This window comes from Myxine glutinosa, chromosome 6, assembly GCF_964187855.1.
Source record: "Myxine glutinosa chromosome 6, kmMyxGlut1.1, whole genome shotgun sequence".
Taxonomy (NCBI): domain Eukaryota; kingdom Metazoa; phylum Chordata; class Myxini; order Myxiniformes; family Myxinidae; genus Myxine; species Myxine glutinosa.
The window spans coordinates 92,117,975-92,142,001 of NC_136266.1; the positions used below are offsets into that span (position 1 = coordinate 92,117,975).

At 41.1% G+C, this 24,027-nt stretch overlaps 1 protein-coding gene across 4 annotated transcripts in view; it reads right to left on the bottom strand.

Moving 5' to 3' along the window:
* The window catches only part of FBXO42 (F-box protein 42), a 73,891-nt gene extending 52,871 nt beyond the window's left edge, over nt 1-21,020 (bottom strand). Inside the window, exons 1-4 of one of the 4 annotated variants that reach the window (XM_068120588.2) lie at nt 20,964-21,020; nt 7,355-7,564; nt 3,605-3,721; nt 2,515-2,649 (exon numbers count right to left, since the gene is read on the bottom strand). In XM_068120588.2, the coding sequence (XP_067976689.2) occupies nt 2,515-2,649; nt 3,605-3,721; nt 7,355-7,523 (421 nt within the window). In that variant the 5' untranslated portion in view covers nt 7,524-7,564; nt 20,964-21,020. Of the gene's footprint in view, nt 1-2,514; nt 2,650-3,604; nt 3,722-7,354; nt 7,565-20,407 lie in introns of all 4 variants that reach the window. The other 3 variants (XM_068120587.2, XM_078780122.1, XM_068120586.2) reach the window with 3 other exon arrangements.
* Between the last annotated feature and the right edge of the window lie 3,007 nt (nt 21,021-24,027).

Genomic DNA, 24,027 nt, shown 5'->3' on the forward strand with positions numbered 1-24,027 from the left:
GGTGATATAATCTTGTTGTTGACTTCTTGCTGCGACAGACAATCAGTGACATGGTTCTTTTAACAAATAAATCACCAAAGTGTAAAAGAAACTCACCAGATTGATATACTGAGTTAAGAAAGTAAACCCAAGTCAAGAAAAAAAAAATATTCCATATTAAATGCCAAGTCTGTATATATATATACACACACACACACCACGTGCACAACAAAAATGCAAACAACTCGAAATTGCATTAATAACGAAATGTTTAGACCTCCTAATGCACTGTGCGGACCCAAGAGCTCTTAAATGAGGTAGGTTATCATCCATCATTGTACGTGCTGTGGTTACTACGTTTACTCCTTTCAGAAACAATCAGGCAACTTGCAGTTATAAAATACGAGCGTGGATCGGCTCACTATGCTCGCCTCACAACACATCACTACAGAGACACAGGTTTGTCAAGGGTCCAAGCTGTCTCATCTGTCTGAAGGATGCAAGATGTCTAAATGGTGTTATGGCCTAAGCTAAGGGGTAGAAAGGGACTTATGGGGTGTAAAGGTCTAAAGGTGCTAGGGGTCCAAAAGGTCAAAAGGGTGAAGGTATCTAAAAGATGTCGAAAGTATTGAAAGGATCTTGAAGGTAAAATGGATCTTAAGCATCTTGGGGGTCTTAAGGATCTTGGGGTCTAAAGTCTTACAGGTCATTGGGGTCTTAAAGATCTTATGGGTCTAAAGGGTCTTCAAAGGTATCGGCAGTTTAAAGGGTCAAAAGGTACATTCCAATAGTACGTAATTTGTAAACGTCCACAATTAATAGACAGGATGCAATCGACATTCAAACATTACGTAATTAATAGACATATAGTCACACGGATAAACAGACGGACAGACGGCTTCACTGATCGTGGTTTGTGCAATTCAACGACTGAGCGTATACACCACAAGCTCAACAAAAATGGGTATAACTCGAGATTGCATGAATAATAATTTTAAACTTGCTCATGCACTATCTGGACCCAATAGCTCGTAAAGGAAGCATCATTCAGCATTGTACGTGCTGTGGTTGACAGGATGATGAGGTGATGGAATCGTTGATGGTCAAAATTAATGGAATTGCTGAAAGTCAAATTTAATGGAATCTTTGATTGGCAGTATCTTGACTATCATTTTGACTATCGTTTACCCCAATCAGACAACTTGAATTTTTATAGATAGATATAGATGCATGTATGTATGTATGTATGTATGTATGTATGTATGTATGTATGTATGTATGTATGTATGTATGTATGTATGCATGTATATAGATATATAGATAGATGGATTTCCAGCAGGGTACCCATCTCTGATGGGTTCATTGATGTCTCACCTCAAATTAGCAATTTTTTGGAGTGTGTATTGGTAGGTAACCGGAATTCTGTAAAAATTCAGTGAGCAGATATCGCAGTGGGTGGAGCTGGTAACCTTGGCAACCTTGTTTGATTCACCAGCTAAGATTTCCAATCCATGCTTGTTGTACCTCTGAAGTACTGCTTGAGAGCAAGGATGGAATTATGGAATCTCAGTTGGGAAACAGATTTCGGCATGTTTTGGGCCTACAGCCTGACCGAAGTTCTTTCCATGCCAACCAACCACCGCAGGAACCTATCCCTCTCCACAATGCTTCGTCAGCCCCCAATCCACCCCCTCTCTCTGAACTCCCCATAGCTTTGCTTTCGGCAATTTCAATTCATTCATTCATTCACACCATTTAATTGTCATTTTCCATTTGATGTTCATAGACCACGACTTTCAGTTTCACTTTTCAACATGTTTCGCTTTGTCATTGCAACTTGTGATGTGATGAGAATGGTGCACGAAAAAAGTTATCAAACACTATTTTGGGGGGATTAAAAAATGTTTTAATGGGGTTAACGGGTCTCAAGGGTCTTAAGGGTATAATGGATATAAGGGGAGCAAAGGTCCAAACTTTAATCTAATGGGTCGAAGGGGTCAAAAGTGTCCAAAGGGTCTTAAAACGTCTTAGGTTAGGTTAGGTTGAAAAGTGTCGAAAGGGTCGAAGAAAATCTATAGGTCTCAAAAGGGTCTAAATGGTTGTGGAGGAGTCTAAAGGGTCTTAATAGGGTCTAAATGGGTATGAAGAGATCAAAAGGGTGTAAAGGTTTGAGTCTAAGGGTTCTAAGGTGTCTAATGGGGTCTAAAGAAGAGAAGTGGTCATAAATAAATTAACTCAGGGGTGCAATGCAACAATAAAAGTGTCTAAAGGGTTTATAGAAAGAAAAGTCTATAGAAAGAAAAAAAAGAAAAGAAAGAAAATAGAAAAAAGTGTGAAAGGAACAAAGATCTAATTTATCAGGAAGAACATGGACAGATCGATCACAGCAGCTTTTCTTCAAAGAAGAATTTCCAATGGAGTCTTAAATCCACAGCTCAAACTATCATACATCCAACTTCTCACACAACTCCAAATAAACTAAGATTACTACCACTTCCTTGCCATGTGCAGGCTTCTTTAAGTCTTCTGTCTCACCTGAGGCCAATGGTCGGATCCACTCCCGACTATTAAGGTCAAGACGCCAAAGATCATTGAAAGCAGCATTGCAGCTACTTTGAGTACAGCCTCCAAACACGTACATGGAGTGGTTTACGTCATAGTAGCAAGCACCTAGAAGTGTAAATGCAGACAATATAATTAGACTATGATGAGAACTTAACTATCAAATCAGCCAATGAAGGTGAAGTTATTCACTCATTACGCAGTAGCACGGTGGGGTGGGCAGGCTGAACTCCAGCAAGCTCACTGGGTCATGCATCCACAATTTCTGTTTCCATGATTTGTTATTGAAACTACATTCTTTGCGTACTAATGTGCAGGAGTCGATAAAAACAGATCAATAAGCATACAAAAGTTGATCTTCAATGCAAAATTGGCAGAGGTACAATTGGCCTGTCAGAAGTTTGTTACCTCCACCCCTGAAGGTGGACAGGGGTTATGTTTTCACCCCTGTCTGTTTGTCTGTCGATGAGCAGGATATTTGAAAAAGTTGTGGACGGATTTGGACGAAATTTGGTGGACGGGTTGTGTGTGGGACAATGATGAATTGATTAGATTTTGGTGATGATCCGGATAATATAATTTCAAAGCGATTCTTCACTATTGAGTGATAGGGCTATAAACGATATCTCAAAAAGGTACGGACGGATTCCGACGAAACTTGGTGGACAGGTTGGGTGTGTGACACGGACGAATTGATTCGATTTTGATATAAAAACTCAGCAGAATAAATCTATAACTACCCTATGGAATGGACAGCATAGGCCAATGCACTAGTTAAATCTGAAAAGGGGGCCATCATTTACACTTCTGCCTTTATTCTCCTCCAACAATGAGCTTTTCTTTTGTTTTCAATTGGCAGCATCGTGATTGGTTTGCCCAATTTCCAAAATTCAAATTGCTCTTCTTTTTGTGAAGGAATCACTTGTTTTAGGATTGTGTGCACATGAAATTCTCAAATAAAATTGTTGCTTCAGCACAGCTGATGTTCTGCATCTGTAAACTGTGCGTGTACAATGTACATTGTACAATTGAATGAGAGCAGAATTATGCACAAGGATCTCACTGTGGGAGAAACGCTGGGTAATAGGAGTGCCAGGGTACGGGTATGTTCGACTTTCCCAATGGATGCTGCCCTCCTGGATGGCACGAATGAATCCAGTATAGCACTGCCAGGCCACACCTGTAGGTACAGGCAAAACAACAATTGAATAATGCGACTGCATAACAGAAAATTATATGGTACATATTCTGCAACAAACAAAACATTATTCGTTTTAAAACTTTGTAGGGATGTAGAGGCAAAAATGCAAATGGCGTCTTTTGTCATCGAGCTGTCAAGCTGGGAGCAACAATTTGCATTTATTGCCACATCTGATGCAATGTAAATGCTCTAATGGCGGCAGAGATGTTCCATTTGAAACTGTGTTCGGTATGCAGCTTTTTGATGCTTAGGTCCGTAATAAGAATTTGGATTTGCGGCAAACCCAGTCCCCAATTGCAAATTAATAGTGGGATACTGAACCTGAAGTAAACTATTGGTTTAAAACATTGGTTAATGGTAGCATCGTTTCTTTGTGGAGGACTATAATCGCTGATGTAGTGCCCTCTACAGGAACTTGTTCAGGATGCCGGTGCTTTCAATAAATAGCCTACTATTTGTCGAAAGACACTGGGATCTTTAATGTCCACCAAAAAATGCCATCACACGGGTCATTAGCTCAACATCTATCTGAAGGCACTCTGTGATGAAACACCCTGCCTTCGAAGCACCAAATCGCCATTTTAAATGCTGGGCCGATAATCAAACCTAGGCTACACAAGTTCAATGGAAAGAGGACCATCATATCAAAGTGCATCAAATCACTGCACCATCCTCTAAGGACGGTATGTAATTGTTGTGGTCGTGATATGAAACAATAAACCAGGATCGAGTCTTTCACTCAAAGCAGTGTGCAACATATTCGGCCCAATATGCTCAAAATCTTTGCAACATATTCAGCCCAATATGCTCAAAATCTGTGCAGCAATGAGCAGCGACTAGTTACAAGTACGTTGGCTGAGTAACATCACAAGATAGCTATTCTCACCCCTGATAGATAGCTATTCTCACCCCTGATAGATAGCTATTCTCACCCCTGATAGATAGCTATTCTCACCCCTGATAGATAGCTATTCTCACCCCTGATAGATAGCTATTCTCACCCCTGATAGATAGCTATTCTCACCCCTGATAGATAGCTATTCTCACCCCTGATTGATAGCTATTCTCACCCCTGATAGATAGCTATTCTCACCCCTGATAGATAGCTATTCTCACCCCTGATAGATAGCTATTCTCACCCCTGATAGAACACAACTTCTAGCATCGGAAGGCATTTGAATGCAAAGTGTACTTTGGTATTTGACCAAACAAAATGGTGGCCGGGGGGGGGGGGGCAGGTGGAGGAAGGAAGGGGAGGAGGAGGTCGGGAGCAACCCAATCAGTGGTACACAACTCATACCAATGATTGGAAAACAATGGATCAATCATGCTCATCAGAACAAAGCAATCAATCAACGATTCATTAATTTTGACTATCAATGATCCATTCATTTTGAGGATCAATGATTCCATTAATTTTGACTATCAAATATTCCATTAATTTTGACCATCAAAGATTCCATTAATTTTGACTATCAAAGATTCCATTAATTTTGACTATCAAAGATTCCATTAATTTTGACTATTAAAGATTCCATTAATTTTGACTATCAAAGATTCCATTAATTTTGATCAAAGATTCCATTAATTTTGACTATCAATGATTCCATTAATTTTGACAATCAAAGATTCCATTAATTTTGACTATCAATGATCCATTCATTTTGAGGATCAATGATTCCATTAATTTTGACTATCAAATATTCCATTAATTTTGACCATCAAAGATTCCATTAATTTTGACGATCAAAGATTCCATTAATTTTGACTATCAAAGATTCCATTAATTTTGACTATCAAAGATTCCATTAATTTTGACTATTAAAGATTCCATTAATTTTGACTATCAAAGATTCCATTAATTTTGATCAAAGATTCCATTAATTTTGACTATCAATAAAAAAAAAAACCACCTTTAGAGACCATTTTTCCCCGCAAGCGGGGGATTGGCCTTTTTTGGGGACCGTGGTTGTTGGTTTTTCTTGGTCCCCTTTTTTGAAGCAATGTTTTACGGCCGGATGCCCTTCCTGCCGCCAACCCTTTTTGTCGCCTTTTTACGACAAACATGGCATTACCAGTGAACTGGTACTCAATTAGCCGACCTCGGAAGGATGACAGGCTGAGTCAACCCCCCTGGCGTTAATTCAGCGATCGACCGGGATTCGAACCCAGGATCCTTGGATCCTAAGCTGGCACCCTAGCCGCTAGCCCAACACCAGGGTTAATTTTCTAACAGGATTCTAACATTTTCCCCAGTTACCATCGTGATCGATGACGAAACTGTAATCGATAGTAATTGATAGATTAAAAATTGGGAAATGCTCTGCGACCCTCCGACAGGTCTGCAGGTGTGTTCCATTGTATTTTGTCATATTTTGACTATCAATGATTCCATTAATTTTGACTGTCAAAGATTCCATTAATTTTGACTATCAACGATTCCATTAATTTTGACTATCAACGATTCCATTAATTTTGACTGTCAAAGATTCCATTAATTTTGACTGTCAACGATTCCATTAATTTTGACTATCAAAGATTCCATTAATTTTGACTGTCAAAGATTCCATTAATTTTGACTATCAAAGATTCCATTAATTTTGACTATCAAAGATTCCATTAATTTTGACTATCAAAGATTCCATTAATTTTGACTGTCAAAGATTCCATTAATTTTGACTGTCAAAGATTCCATTAATTTTGACTATCAAAGATTCCATTAATTTTGACTGTCAAAGATTCCATTAATTTTGACTGTCAAAGATTCCATTAATTTTGACGATCAAATATTCCATTAATTTTGACTATCAACGATTCCATTAATTTTGACTATCAAAGATTCCATTAATGTTGACTATCAAAGATTCCATTAATTTTGACTATCAACGATTCCATTAATTTTGACTATCAACGATTCCATTAATTTTGACGATCAAAGATTCCATTAATTTTGACTATCAACGATTCCATTAATTTTGACTATGAACGATCCATTAATTTTGACTATCAACGATTCCATTAATTTTGACTATTAACGATTCCATTAATGTTGACAATCAAAGATTCCATTAATTTTGACTTTCAACGATTCCATTAATGTTGACAATCAAAGATTCCATTAATTTTGACTATCAACGATTCCATTAATGTTGACAATCAAAGATTCCATTAATTTTGACTATCAACGATTCCATTAATGTTGACAATCAAAGATTCCATTAATGTTGACAATCAAAGATTCCATTAATTTTGACTATCAACGATTCCATTAATGTTGACAATCAAAGATTCCATTAATGTTGACAATCAAAGATTCCATTAATGTTGACAATCAAAGATTCCATTAATGTTGACAATCAAAGATTCCATTAATGTTGACAATCAAAGATTCCATTAATTTTGACTATCAACGATTCCATTAATTTTGACTATCAACGATTCCATTAATTTTGACTATCAACGATTCCATTAATTTTGACTATCAACGATTCCATTAATTTTGACTATAATGTTACATGTTACATTTCTGTTACATGTTACATGTTACAAACGGTCTAATGTTACATTTCTAGCTGGTTTATATTTATGACCTTAACGGTTTCTGCAGTTTACCTTTAATAAGACGATGCCATAGGCGACAGACCAATGCTGCAGTTTTGTGCTGCTGGTAAGGAGATAAAAACGACAGGATGTGCTCCAAAAGTTCTTCTGGCAAGTCAACTAGGGATCTCGATGTGCGGCCGTTCTCCATCATAGGCTCAGCACTCGGCTCCACATCCATGCTCTTGCACCCGAGAAATGCACCGTCATTCCCCACACTTCCTGCACCACAGGGGCAGGATATGTCCGTGTCAGACACGATGGCCATGCCTGTCCGCGACGAGGGATGCGACGGCGCTTGGGCAGCTTCTCAGAAAGAAACGGTTTTACAAGTCTTAAAATGGAAGTAAATTTAAACAGCAACCACAAAAAAACATTTTGCATTTTACAACTAACCGTAACAAGAATGCTTCCTTTCACAGGTCTTGGGAATGGAATGTGCCTGGCATTTCCACAGATGCCTGACAAATTACCACACACAAGTGAGCCTCGTTGGTTTGTCAGGGGAGGGAGGAGGAGGGAAGCAAATTTGTGTATTTGCTTTGCAAACAACCCCGAATAACATACATTTCAGTTCTGCTGTAATTATTAAGACATTGCATTCAACAAGGTAACACCATCATGATTTCAGCAGTTGCTTTAATTTTTTTAAATTTTTTTATTGTGATGCAGAAGCATTTGATATAATTGCAAAAATAAAGCACAACCTTTATAACAGTTTATAAAGAACCTCTAGTATTTATACAGAAAAATACGTTTCGTTCTAGCAGTATAAAAGGATATCAATCAATCAATTTCTTAAATCACACTTTTCATTTAAAAGCAAAATCTCAAAGTGCTTTTCAAAGCAGGAAGAGAGGTTAAAATGAAGAAGAAGCGGCAGTGAAGTAAAACCCATAATTGACAAGGCCATGCAAATAATAAAAGTTCCTCATCTTACGGCGAGTTCCACATTTGGCCCTCTCCCTCTGCAGTACCCTTTGTAAACTTGTTTCACCAGATGATGCATACATTTACACAGATATACAATCGTGGCCAAAAATATTGGCACCCTTGCACTTTTTTCAAATAACTCACAATTTTCTCAATAAATAAGTTGAAATTGACAAAAGTATTTGGTCTCCACAATTCTTTATTTCACTGTTAATATTACAGAACATTTGTTTTTCATTCAGAACTTATTATATCCTTTTAAATCAGAAAAGAAAAAGAAATGGCATTGACAAAATTATTGACACCCAAGCCGGTGGGCAGATCGTTGATGTCTGTGAGACTACGTCAAATACATTCCGAAACGAATGAGCAAACTACAGCAAGAGGGCCATAATATGGAATAAAATCTTGATGCAAGTAACAAGTTTCCTTGTCGATCGGTTTTGATATTTAATTGTCTTCATTTACCCAATACATAAACATATATATATATATATATATATATATATATATATATATATATATATATATATATATATATATATATATATATATATATATATATATATATATATATATATATATATATATATACAGTCATCCCTCGCTATATCGCGGTTCACTTTTCACGGCTTCGGTACATCGCGGGTTTTTCTCGCTAGTATATGTAAAATTATATCGCCGATTTTTCGCTATATCGCGGGATTTTGCGGTATAAATGTATTTTTATATACTATTATTTTAAATATTTTTGTGGTAAAATAAGCATTTACTAGCCTAAAAAATTAAAAAACGTAAAAAAAAGAAAAATACAGTAATTAAAACATATTACAAGAAATAAAATACTGTACATAGTGTACAGTAGAACAGTAGACAAAGAGACAAAGAGTCGTGCGTATGGAAAACGCAGATGCGGCAGCTTCCATTTGCGCTAGTTACCCACGTAATGGGTAACTGTAATGCTCTTTCTGGCTGTGCAGTACATTCATCATCGTCATCACCTTCATCGTCATCAGTACTGCACAGCTAATTCATCATCATCTTCATCACGCAAGTTGTAGTATTGAAGAGCCGGGGCTCTTGCTTGATACGGACGAAATGACGGGCAAGACACAAACTCGTCCGAGAAGATATTTATTCTCAAAACCAACTCGGGAACACTGAAAAGCCCATTTATCGGGCTGCATTATAAAGCACAACCAGAAACCGAAAGCCACGCCTCTCAAGCGTGGCGTGCTTTGGCGGTCACGTGACCAGCCACTCTGGCACCGGGGATCCCCGCCGGTGACGTCACCGGCTGGAGCAAGGAGATTCTGATGCTGGTCTTGCTTGGGGAACCCATGGGTCGCTACAGTATCTTCAATCGTGAGTACCCATTAGAATTTTATATGTTGTTAAAATTACGTATGTTTAAGAGTGTAAAAAGTGTTTAAGAGTATAGGAAGTGTTTATAAGAGTATGGGAAAGGTTAATAAGAGTGTGAGAAAGGTTAATAAGAGTGTGGGAAAGGTTAATAAGAGTGTGGGGAGGGTCATAAAGCTTTAAAATATATATAAATAATAAAATAAAAATATGGTCGCTACTTCGCGGATTTTCGTCTATCGCGGGGGGTTCTGGAACGTAACCCCCGCGATAAACGAGGGATCACTGTATATATATATATATATATATATATATATATATATATATATATATATATATATATATATATATATATATATATATATATATACATACATACATAAATTGATTTGGAGGGAGGGGGAGGAATCCCATAACAGTGAACCACAATGTAAGTGGAACTGCAACAAGCTTTCTTTCGAGACACACAATGTAATTCCTCCAGGTAAACCTCTTATCAAAGTGAATACAATATGTAAACTAGAGAGGTTACAGGGAACCTGAACTCAACTGGTCTATATCAATATGGTCAGAATATGCATAATATAACCACAAACTATATAGGTTATATGCGCTAAAAATATATGACAAAAATTGATTTTTCAATATGGCCGCTCTGCCGCGCCCATTTTTGGGCGTGCAAAGCCCAAATGCAATCCCAAACTAGTTTATGTCTTAAAGATGCTGCATAACAAGTTTCATCGAATTTAATCGAAATATTTGTGACTTTTAGGGCGTAGACGTCGAATTGTTGACAGACAGACAGACGACAGACAGACAGACGACGGACAATGGACACGGTGTCGACAAAAACACAGCTGGACATAGTCCAGTTGAGTTAAAAATAAAAAGTACAATTGCAAAACTGAAGCATATGGCCATAAACAACTTAAGACGTCATCACTCAGCCTTCCAACTGTGGAAGCACATTGCAATGGACCTCCGCAATCTACCTATCAATCTATAATCCTCTAGAACCCAAACTGTATTTTATATTGGACTTTAAGCAGCTATCAACCCGAGCTGGACAGGTCACAATCTATGATAATAAAAGGAGCTCGGTCTCACTGTGCCTGTGTGTGTCCACCTTCAAATAGGGGATTTATACGCCGTATTTATGCTCGCCATCTTTTTATCAATCAGATGCCAGGCAATCTGCAAACAGTATGATGTAGTTGAGTAGGGTGACAATAGATGGGTCGGTTTCAATTTACAGTTTAAAACTAGAACGGCACTCAGCAGAGCGCATACCTCCGCCTGGTGAACAGTTTATGTTTTGTATCACCCTGATAGGCCGGATCTGGATTCGGACCTGAACCACAATCTAATCGGCTTGTTCTTGTAACCTAACCAACTCATCCCCAAGCTTAGTCATAAATCATCCATAACCTTTTTTAAATATCATTTATTGCTTTTTGCCCGATCTCTCAATGGTGAAGAATCACTTAAAAATTAAATAATTCTCGTATCCGAATCCATATTCAGATCTTCACCAAAATCAAATTAATTTGTCCTCGTCACACACACAACCTCTCCACTAAGTTTCGTCCAAATCCATCCATAACTTTTTGAGATATCCTGCTATACACTACTCACAATAAGTTAGGGATATTGGCAGGTTCTTCGGTGTGGTTCATTTTGTGTATTAATTATGTTGAAAAAAGTTGTTGGTCCTAATTCTATGGTTATTAATGATTGTGAAAAAACAGCATTCTTGATTTCAATACCCTAACCCGAACCCCTATAAAAATAAAAATAAACTCACTCCCACAATATCCCAAACTTATTGTGAGTATATCGGTTTTGGCCCTATCACCCAATGGTGAAGAATCACTTAAAAACTCTATTAGCCGGATCCGGATCTTCACCAAAATCTAATCATTTCGTCCTTGTCACAAACGCTACATCTCTGCCAAGTTTCGTCTGAATCCATCGACAACTTTTTGAGATATCTTGTTCACAGACAGACAGACATACAGACAGACAGACAAACAGGGGTGAAAACATAACCTCCATCCACCTTTGGTGGTGGAGGTAACGAAAACTCTTCCTCAATCTTCTTCACTTATAATAATGCTGAGTCTCATTCAATCCCATTTCTCATGTAGATTGGATTCAGAAAACGCTCGCTATATTCAATACGTTTTCTTTCAGCATTTCCATTTCATTCATATAACAGTAATATAATCGCCCTATCAAACAGTATTTCTGATAATACACTTCTTTTTAAAGCATACATAAATCTATCTCCATCTACAACATTGAATTCCCATCAGCAAATTGACGGGTCTTATCTTCTATAAAAGGAGTAACCTGCACATAGTCCACCAGGTCATTGAACAGGAGGGTAAAAGAGAAGGTGGCTAAGCGCACGACCTCGATGAACACCATTACACAAGTCACAAGGCCAAGACACAACCCTTATTGATCACAACAATGGCCCAATTGCACATAAAACATTTCAGCAATTCAAAGATTTGCATTGAAGGGGCACTTCAGATCATTTGCAAGCAGATCCGCAATTTGGTGTCTGCCTGTCTGACGATTTTTGACCGCGATACATTCACTCGTTACTTATCCAATCTCAACCAAATTTCGCAGGAGGACTAAGGGTCACACAATGAAGGTTGTAGCGAATTTATTTGTACCCCTCCCAAAGGGGGTTTTCCCCACCAATGCGGATGTGTGTTGAGGTGTATATCTGTGTTAAGATAGCTTTATCATGGCGTTTTTCCATGGCCGCTTCAAATAACAACACCAATGATATAATAGCATAATATAAATGTTATTACAAAACAATATTAATACTGATATTATAATATCATACTTCCCCAAGGAGTTTTTCCCCCTTGAACAAACGCTGTGTTAACAAATAGCTTATCATCATACTGTTTTGGTGAGAGTACCCCTACCAGAAGTAAACATAGGGGCAATACCCGTGGCCCTCACGTGGTGGAATAAACAGTATAATGCACCGACTAAGGGTATTTTAAACCAATTTCAATTGTTGCTAGAAGACATGGCAGCATGTAGGATCATACTGACATGATCATACGACTTTAAACAAGCAAACAAAAAAAATACCTATTTTGGGCAGCAACCACCCCTCCCCTCCAACCCCATATACCTCCTAAGACCCCAATTTTTCTAATGCCTTGAACAAACATTGGTACATCATGGGTGATGAAGGTTGTGGTGACGTTTCATCGAAATTGCATGTGTAGTTCCAGAGGAAAAAGCAAATTCCTATTTTGGGGGGTCAAACCTGGATCCACTTTGACCCCATTAAACCCCCTAAGACCCCAATTTTTTTTTAATGCCGTGAACAAACATTAGTCACAACACAACAAATATAATTTGTGCCAAATTTCGTCGCAATCACATAATTGGTTTCGGAGAAGAAATTTCAAGTGCTTACGGACGGACGGACTGACTGACTGACTGACTGACTGACTGACTATGCGCCATCGCATAAGCTCCCCTGAACTTCGTTCCAGGTGAGCTAATATATTATAAACCACCACAAACACGGTTGATTACCTTTTGAAACAGTCACTCCTGCTGTTTGAAAGTGAAAGGGAAGAAACCCAGGGTGTGTTCAGTTACCAAACAGCTAGCTAGTGCTTGCCAAGTCAGCCGTTCCTTAGCAACGGTTTTGAATGGAGTGCTTGCTCAAACGCTTTAGCCACTTGCCGAGCGCTTTATAAGAACCTTGGAAACTGAACACACCTCCCTCCCCGAATGTTCTTGAGGCCCGACTGAAGATCTACTGCAATCTACATATCCCACAGAGGAATGACCCTTCCTGCCGCTCTTGTAGGGAACGTGTCCTAGTAATACAAACGGTACTGTTGTGACCCTCCCCTAATGTTCTTGAGGCCCGACTGTAGATCTACTGTAATCTACATATCCCACAGAGGAATGACCCTTCCTGCCGCTCTTGTTGGGAACAGGTGTACTAGTAATACAAATGGTACTGTTGTGTAGCTAATAAATCAATTCACTTGGAACAAAAATTTGTTCCTTTAATCACATTTACTTGCCCGTTTTAAAAGCCTGTGTTTCTGGGATTGAGGAAGGAGCAACGCCTCGAGCTTTAATGTAGCGGTTCCAACGGCAACATTAATTTTTTTTTACGACAGCAGGAACCCTCTAAAAGCAAGTTACACAGGGACCATATAAACAACAACCACAACAACAATTACATGGTATAAAATATCCTTTTTCATGCGTTTTACTTTATGTTACATCCCTATTGACACTCACAGATATACATTCAATACGTTTGTCAAGTACAACATGCTGTCTTCTGATTAAACCCATCACCTCAGTGACAGGTATGCACGACTAGCATCAAGAATAGTGGCCAATATGGGGGAAAAAAAAGCAATGCCCAAGTGGAAAGCTTTAATAATATCACCCTGCAGACAAATAACACGGTCAGGACATGACTTTTTTTTTTACACCACAATGGACAGACAAAATGTCACCATCAGGGAAAATACCACTGGAGTTGAGTCATAACATCTACACCAGCTTGCAGATGGTAGTCAGGGTGATTCCGTTTATGTAGGAATGAACACACCTTGGGAAGTGCAAAGAAGCACAACCTTGACCAAAAAGCAAAGACTTTGCGAGTCAAAGAGGATGATTCCTGGAACATGTCTCAAGTGGCCCTGAAGGGAAAGGACTATTGCAAACTGAACTACATATAGAGAGTGATGGACGATGAGCTGTTGAGGGAGGAACAGAACCACCATCCACAGAGATCGGCAAGGGATACAACGGAATCACATGGATTCAGGTGCCACATCAGAATCCAACAATGCAATTCTGTGCTCCGTGGAGAAATCACCTCTGCCAAAGCAACAGGAAAAGGCCTTGGCGATAATCTTTATGCTCTCGGTGCTTATTTGCTCAGGTGGAGCAGTTGATCACATTTGTGATAAGGGTGACAAAATGAGCAAATGAGACTCATGAACTCGCCAGGCTACTGCATTTTTTTATGGGAAAAACTATCAGAATAAAAAAAAAAAAGTTTGAATAAAAGAAAAATAACTTGTGCAGGATAGTGCAGATCCATCTGTTTATTCCCCAAGCTGACCTTCTCAAGAACATAGACAAATCACCTACAAGTAGCATCCTATCTAAGTGAGAAGTTCTTGAAGACAGCGCTGTGGGTGCATTACAATCCCATCAAAGACTACTCACTATTCGGGCGTGTTCAAAACAGTGACGGCCACATTATTCACGTCTGGGATACCTCACCGACTGAATGATGCAAGTTATTAGTGCAACCGCTGGATCTTGCAGAACCTTACAGGTGGAAGAGCATTGTCAGATCTTTTATAAACACACCTCCTCTCAAGAACAGCAAATAAACTTTGTTCCACATGTATGTATATATATATATATATATATATATATATATATATATATATATATATATATATATATATATATATATATATATATATAAATATAACTGACCTCTCAGATGCACTGGAAATCCTCTTCCTTTTGATAAATGACTCCACATTGTGTCAAACACGTGGATAAGGATTTATGTGGAAGTACAATTAGTAAACAACAAATACATGATTTTAAGAAAAGAAAAATATATGATAGTATCGCGATGGTTAACATGACAAAGAAGGACGGTAATGAGATAAGGATAGAAAGCCGAGGAATACAAACCGATTTGGTAGTGGGAAGATGGGGTGGTATTACCTGTCATAATATTAATCTCACATATATTTCTGATACATAAATGACAGGAAAAAGACTACAAGAGAATTATAATTTTTGTATTCAGGGATACCTACAAGAAAAGGGCGCTCGGTATTACATACCGTATGAATTGTATCTCCCTCGCGGTCCCCGGTCTTTCCCTCGCGGTCCCCCTGTGCTGTCTTTCCCTCGTGGTCCCCCTGTGCTGTCTTTCCCTCGTGGTCCCCCTGTGCTGTCTTTCCCTCGCGGTCCCCCTGTGCTGTCTTTCCCTCGTGGTCCCCCTGTGCTGTCTTTCCCTCGTGGTCCCCGTGTGCTGTCTTTCCCTCGTGGTCCCCGTGTGCTGTCTTTCCCTCGTGGTCCCCCTGTGCTGTCTTTCCCTCGTGGTCCCCCTGTGCTGTCTTTCCCTCGTGGTCCCCCTGTGCTGTCTTTCCCTCGTGGTCCCCCTGTGCTGTCTTTCCCTCGTGGTCCCCCTGTGCTGTCTTTCCCTCGTGGTCCCCGTGTGCTGTCTTTCCCTCGTGGTCCCCGTGTGCTGTCTTTCCCTCGCGGTCCCCCTGTGCTGTCTTTCCCTCGCGGTCCCCCTGTGCTGTCTTTCCCTTGTGGTCCCCGTGTGCTGTCTTTCCCTCGTGGTCCCCCTGTGCTGTCTTTCCCTCGTGGTCCCCGTGTGCTGTCTTTCCCTCGCGGTCCCCCTGTGCTGTCTTTCCCTCGCGGTCCCCCTGTGCTGTCTTTCCCTCGTGGTCCCCTGTGCTGTCTTTCCCTCACGGTACCCCTGTGCTGTCTTTCCCTCGCGGTCCCCCTGTGCTGTCTTTCCCTCGCGGTCCCCCTGTGCTGTCTTTCCCTCGTGGTCCCCCTGTACTGTCTTTCCCTCACGGTCCCCCTGTGCTGTCTTTCCCTCGCGGTCCCCCTGTGCTGTCTTTCCCTCGCGGTCCCCCTGTGCTGTCTTTCCCTCGCGGTCCCCCTGTGCTGTCTTTCCCTCGCGGTCCCCCTGTGCTGTCTTTCCCTCGCCGTCCCCCTGTGCTGTCTTTCCCTCGCGGTCCCCCTGTGCTGTCTTTCCCTCGTGGTCCCCCTGTGCTGTCTTTCCCTCGCGGTCCCCCCTGTGCTGTCTTTCCCTCGCGGTCCCCCCTGTGCTGTCTTTCCCTCGCGGTCCCCGTGTGCTGTCTCTCCCTCGCGGTCCCCGTGTGCTGTCTTTCCCTCGCGGTCCCCGTGTGCTGTCTTTCCCTCGCGGTCCCCGTGTGCTGCCTTTCCCTCGTGGTCCCCGTGTGCTGTCTTTCCCTCGCGGTCCCCCTGTGCTGTCTTTCCCTCGCGGTCCCCCTATGCTGTCTTTCCCTCGCGGTTGTCAGCTCTTTCACGAGCCTCGATTCAGTATACAAAATACAGTACCAGATCCTACAGCTCGGTGGACTGCAGCTGCATCACTCTGCTGATCTAATAAATGGAATACGTCAGTACACAAGCCTCGACTTTGTATACAAAAAAAAAATCCTGGAAATTCTCACTGCCTCACCCTGTCACTCCGGAAGAACCACCAAACGAACCCACCTGTCTATTTGCACAGTCCGCCACTGGAAGATGTCCAGTCATTTAAAATTCTGAGCCTCGCCATCAGCCACGACTTCTCCTGAGTCAACCATATTAAAGAGCTGGCTTCTAAAGGCAACTGCAGACCGGGCATCCTCCGTTAGTCAAAGTCTTTCCTTGGAAAATTCGAGTTGCTCAACATCTACAAAGCCTTTGTCCATAGCTCAATGGAATAGTTCTCTCCTCTATTGGCTGCCACACCAGCATCACACCTGCCTTTCCTGAATTCTATGGAATCAAAATCTCTCAACGTTATTGGAATCTCCCACAATGAGGCCTGTCTGTTCCTGTCTGTTGCTTTTACGTCACAGGCAAGTCGACGGTCCCTCCTTTTACATCCTTTTCTCTGAAGTAACTCCCTCGACCCCCTGTGCCCTGCCCCTCCTTATCAACTCCAGGATGCACACATTCTTCCAGTAACCCCTTCCTGGTGAATATTCCAAAACAGGCTGACTGCACATTTCAACTCCTTTGTTTCCCACCTTTCGCTGCTCTTTCCCACTCATCCCTCGAGGGCTTCAAACAAGCCATGCACTGCCACACACCTCGTTTCATCCCTCATCCTGATCCATAAATCTTTATTACCCCAATTAACCCAACCTTCTTACTTGCTGGTTTCAGTGTATTCTCATTATTCCCTTGCTGGTTGTTCCCAAATGTTGCTCCAATTTAACAAATGTGCCCCAATGTTGCTCCAATTTAACAAATGTGCCCAAATGTTGCTCCAATTTAACAAATGTGCCCAAATGTTGCTCCAATTTAGCAAATGTGCCCGAATGTTGCTCCAATTTAACAAATGTGCCCAAATGTTGCTCCAATTTAACAAATGTGCCCAAATGTTGCTCCAATTTAACAAATGTGCCCAAATGTTGCTCCAATTTAACAAATGTGCCCAAATGTTGCTCCAATTTAACAAATGTGCCCAAATGTTGCTCCAATTTAACAAATGAGCCCAAATGTTGCTCCAATTTAACAAATGTGCCCAAATGTTGCTCCAATTTAACAAACTAGGGCATTGCCCGTACGTGGGTGCCCGTTCCTTGCCAAAAAAAAAAAAAAACGCTACCCGTACGCTCTACCCCGCCCGTACGCCCGTAAACAAAAAAAACAACGCTCTTCGCTTCCGCCCTTCGCTCTGACTGAATTGGGAGAAATAATGCGCATAAGAAATCGAATTACGTACCGTAATGGCGGTCAGCTCGTAACGCGCTCAGCTCCGCTCGTCTCACATCGGCCACGCCTACGCAACAAAGCGTTCTGTGATTGGCTGCCGGAAGTGAAGTCTTCACTGTCCGGAAGTTCGCAAATCGCAGTTACGATGAATCGTTTTAATTTAATCGCAGTTTGAATTCGTTTTAAAACATAGTTTAATGGCAACATAGTTTTCCAACGTGAAATAAATGAATACGCTGTCAAATGTGCCGTCCGAGGCAGAGTCTGATCGCCACGTTCGGCACACGTGATAGCTCGCTGCTCTCTGATTGGTTGAAGCGTTTTTTGGACATAGCTCGGTAAGTACTTCTCCGATTAATTTAAAACCTTGAAAAGGCACATCCTCGGGTCCCCAGCAATATACCTGGCAAGTTTCAAGTATATCGGACCCGTGGTTGTCGAGAAACAGCGGTCACAGACAAACACACAGACACACAGACACACAGACACACAGACACACAGACACTGCTGGAATTATAGATAGATGTGCCCAAATGTTGCTCCAATTTAACAAATGCGTTCAAATGTTGCTCCAATTTAACAAATGTGCCTAAATGTTGCTCCAATTTAACATATGTGCCCAAATGTTGCTCCAATTTAACAAATGTGCCCAAATGTTGCTCCAATTTAACAAATGTGCCCAAATGTTGCTCCAATTTAACAAATGTGCCCAAATGTTGCTCCAATTTAACAAATGTGCCCAAATGTTGCTCCAATTTAACAAATGTGCCCAAATGTTGCTCCAATTTAACAAATGTGCCCAAATGTTGCTCCAATTTAACAAATGAGCCCAAATGTTGCTCCAATTTAACAAATGTGCCCAAATGTTGCTCCAATTTAACAAACTAGGGCATTGCCCGTACGTGGGTGCCCGTTCCTTGCCAAAAAAAAAAAAAAACGCTACCCGTACGCTCTACCCCGCCCGTACGTCCGTAAACAAAAAAAACAACGCTCTTCGCTTCCGCCCTTCGCTCTGACTGAATTGGGAGAAATAATGCGCATAAGAAATCGAATTACGTACCGTAATGGCGGTCAGCTCGTAACGCGCTCAGCTCCGCTCGTCTCACATCGGCCACGCCTACGCAACAAAGCGTTCTGTGATTGGCTGCCGGAAAGCGTGCTGCCGGACAGTCTTCACTGTCCGGAAGTTCGCAAATCAACGTATTTTGGCTTTTTGCAATTTAATCGCAAGGAAAAGTAGAAAGAGAAGAGGGAAAAAAAGAAAAGCCTTGCCTTGCTGCAAACAGCTGCTGCAAACAACAACAACATGGAAGGCTGCACTGTCCGGAAGTTGGCATATCGCAGTTACGATTATTTTAGTGTTAATGGCCAATTATTCAATTAGCGCCAACGTATTTTGGCTGTTTGCAATTTAATCGCAAGGAAAAGTAGAAAGAGAAGAGGGAAAAAAAGAAAAGCCTTGCATTAACGCATTAACGCTTGCATTGCATTAACGGTTCGGCACACGTGATAGCTCGCTGCTCTCTGATTGGTTGAAGCGTTTTTTGGACATAGCTCGGTAGGTACTTGTCCGATTAATTACAAACCTTGAAAAGGCACATCCTCGGGTCCCCAGCAATATACCTGGCAAGTTTCAAGTATATCGGACCCGTGGTTGTCGAGAAACAGCGGTCACAGACAAACACACAGACACACAGACACACAGACACACAGACACACAGACACACAGACACACAGAGATTGCTGGAATTATAGATAGATGTGCCCAAATGTTGCTCCAATTTAACAAATGCGTTCAAATGTTGCTCCAATTTAACAAATGTGCCTAAATGTTGCTCCAATTTAACAAATGTGCCCCAATGTTGCTCCAATTTAACAAATGTGCCCCAATGTTGCTCCAATTTAACAAATGTGCCCCAATGTTGCTCCAATTTAACAAATGTGCCCCAATGTTGCTCCAATTTAACAAATGCGCCCAAATGTTGCTCCAATTTAACAATTGTGCCCAAATGTTGCTCCAATTTAACAAATATGCCCAAATGTTGCTCCAATGTCAATTTAACATTACACTTCCATGAGCCTCGCTTTTTTAAAGAGAGAGAGAGAGAGAGAGGAAAGTCAACAGGCCCCGTTCTTCGACACAAAAAAGCCATTAAAAAAAACACTGGAACCATCTGCAACCATGTGAAGCACAACCCCGCAAACGCAAGTAACGTGACGTTGCCGATGCCACCATCACGGCGAGACACCTACCCACAGGGCCAAAGGACAGACTCTTCTTCCTTTTGGCACAAGAATCGCTCTCTTCCGAGCTTGCAGTCGCACGACCCCTCTTCACATTGCCGTTTTCGACCTCCACGCACTCCGCCTTTTCTATCGGCTTAACACTATCCAGGCTCAAACTAACAGTAACAACGGGAGCAAGAGATCTCTTCAGAGCGTCCGCCATCCCAGCGGAAGCAAAGAAGGCATCCAACCCAACGGGCTAGAAATACCAAAAGAGCGACAATCAAAGACGGGGACCATTCGCCCAAAGCACCGTCACTCGCACCGTCCGCAAGACCGCGAAACAGAGCACGGCGCCCGAAGATAACTACCCATGGGATCCACCTAATCCCGGAGGAGCCCTTTCCGATCGGGAGATGAAGGGAATCGAAAAATGATCTGAAACCAAAACAGGTCTGTGACGGGAAATTAAACCCAACGACACCATCGCAGCCGAGCACCGTGCGAGCTGAAACTCCCACACTCACCCACGAAAAAATTGAAGAATGCACAAGTGGACACAAATGAAGACACGACCACAGACCTGAGCTGTGGTAACCAAAAGCCGCAGTTTTTTCCGGCCAAACCGGCAGCCACCTGGAAGTGTATCGTTTTTTTGATAAAGCAACAAATACAGTCTGATCCTGCGAAAGCTTTTTGTATCATTTGCTTTTTCTTAATTTATTATTTGTCCTCTGTTCTTGGTGCTCGACGGAATGATGTACAACCATTAATTCAATATATAAGGCGGTGTATGGTAACAACACACCCTACACCATGGCTGTTAAATACAAATCGTTTTGTTGTATACCTTATCGCAATTGAACAGTTTAAACAAAATAGGAATTGTTATAAAGCTTTTGATAGAACCCTGTTGTTAATCATAAGTGTTTATTTCATGTAGTTTCTAATTCAGGTGTAAATTTATCTTAATGAGGATTCACGCAGTTGTACATCTTTCACATTGCTGTAATTTATTGTGTGTTTTTGAATGATGTATTTCAGTAAGTAAAATTCATTTTATGTCGTTCCTGCTGCTGCTTTGTGAGCAGTTCCTTTGTTATTCAATGTATGACGACTTTGTTGGAATAGTTGACAGCAGAGCTCGCCAAGCCCCACCCAAGTTTTGAGGATTTGGCATCCCCACGATCATCGCAATATATTAACATTTCATTGATAGCATTGTCCCTCAAATATTATTTCGTAATGATAGAAAACGAAAGAAGAACGTCATCTCGTGGTTTGGAAGGTATTGATAAAGCATTGCTTAAACTAGAACGGCACTCGGTGGAGAGCAAACCTCCACCTGGTTGGCCATATCACTCAATGGTGAAGAATCACTAAAAAAAATTACACCAGCTGGATCCGGACCTGGCTCTTCACAAAAATTGAATCCATTCTTCCTTGTCAAACACACAACCTGTCCAACAAGTTTCGTCCAAATTAATCCATAACTTTTTGAGATATCCTGCTATGTATCGGTTTTTGGCCCTATCTTCCAATGGTGAAGAATCACTTGGAAAATTCTAGTAGCCGAATCCGGATCTTCACCAAAATCGAATCATTTCGTCTTTGTCACATACGCTACATCTCTGCCAAATTTCGTCCGAATCCGTCCGCAACTTTTTGAGATATCCTGTTCACAGACAAATAGACAGACAGACAGACAGACAGGGTTGAAAACATAATCTCCATCTACCTTTGGTGGCGGAGGTAACTAGAGCGGCACTCGGAAGAGAGCATACCTCCGCCAGGCTGAACAGTTTACATTTTGTATCCCACTGATATAATAGGCCGGATCTGAATTCGGACCTGAAACAATATCTAATCGGCTTGTTCTTGTCACTTACCCAACTCATCCACAAAGTTTAGTCATAAGTCGTCCATAACTTTGTACCTCAGCAACCACCGGTGGATGGAGGTTATGTTTTCACCCCTGTCTGTCCGTTTGTCTGTCTGTCAGTTTGTGAACAAAATATCCCAAAAAGTTGTGGACAACGACGAAATGATTAGATTTTGGTCAAGATCCGGATTCCGATCCGGCTACTATAATTTTCAAAGTGATTATTCACCATTGGGAGATCGGGCCAAAAACGATACGTAGCAGGATATCTCAAAAAGTTACGGATGGATTTGCACAACACTTGGATCCGTATCTGGATCCGAGATTTTTAACAATGATTCTTCACCATTGAGTGATGATCGAGCTCAAACCGATATATATCACGATATCTGAAAAAGTTGTGGACAGATTCGGACGAAACTTAGTGGACAGAATGAGTGTGTGATAAGGACGAATTGATTCGATTTTTGTAACGATCTGAATTTGAGAGCTTTATATATCTATTTTTGTGATTGTTCACCATTGAAGGATGGGGCCAAGAATGATATATAAAATGATTCAAAAAAATCTCGTGTGCATGCTGCATTGCCCATGTGTTCTTAGGAGGAACCAAGTAATGCCCCAGAAATGCTCATATTTGGGTGCCCCACATCTGGCAAATAAAATACATTTACTTCTTCATGCAGCGATATGAATCAAATTGGCACCCCTTCATACAAACTTTTCTAGAGCATTACTTGGTTCCTACTAAGAACACAAGGGTAGTCCAGCATGCAGACGAGATTTTTTTAAATGTCCCTTCTTTTCTATACTTTGCCACATGTCACTTACCATTGTTGCAGAATGTAATATCTCTACTCTATTAAGATAACAGAGAGACAGAGACTATCACCATGGTTCCCAACCTGGGGGGCCAAGGTGTATTTCTCGGGGGGCCATGGGTAATTTGAACCATACTAAAAATGTAATATTGTTTTGGTTTTTTTAATATTGTTTTGACTTTGATATTGTTTTTTTTTCCTATTGCAGATTTGACGTTATGGCTTCAGGGAGTAAAAAAAGAAAGTATCTTGACGAATACATAAAGCTTGGATTCACGTCCATTACCGTGTCTGGCCAAGGGAAACCACAATGTGTGCTGTGTCACAAGGTTTTGAGTACTGAATCCATGAGGCCATCCAAGTTGAAGTTGCACCTCGAGACGAATCACGCAAAACATGCAAAGCCGGATCCCGCATTTTTCAAGCGGCATGAAAGAAATTTAAAGCGACAGAAGTTGGATGAGGGAGGAGCTTTTCAATAACAAAATGTAGCAACTGTCCAGGCTTCTTATGAAGTTTCTCTTGAAATTGCAAAGAAGAAAAAACCCCACTCGATTGGGGAGACACTCATCAAGCCTTGTACCCTCCTCATTGTCGAACGGGTTCTCGGCAAGGCAGAGGCTCGCAAAGTTGAACAGGTGTCTTTATTGAATAACACAGTGCAGCGTCGTATCCGTGACATGTCGGAAGATGTGAAACAACAGATCATCAATGAGATTAAGGCGGCGCCTTTCGGCTTGTTTTCTTTTCAACTTGATGAATCGACCGATGTTAGTTCCTGCTCACAGCTACTGGCATTCGTTCGCTATGTCAAGTGAGATGACATCAAGGAAAAATTATTGTTCTGCAGTGCCCTGGAAACAACTACAAAAGGTAACGACGTCATGGAAAAAATGAAGTTGTTCTTCGATGCGGGAGGAATTCAGTGGGAGAATGCATACGGT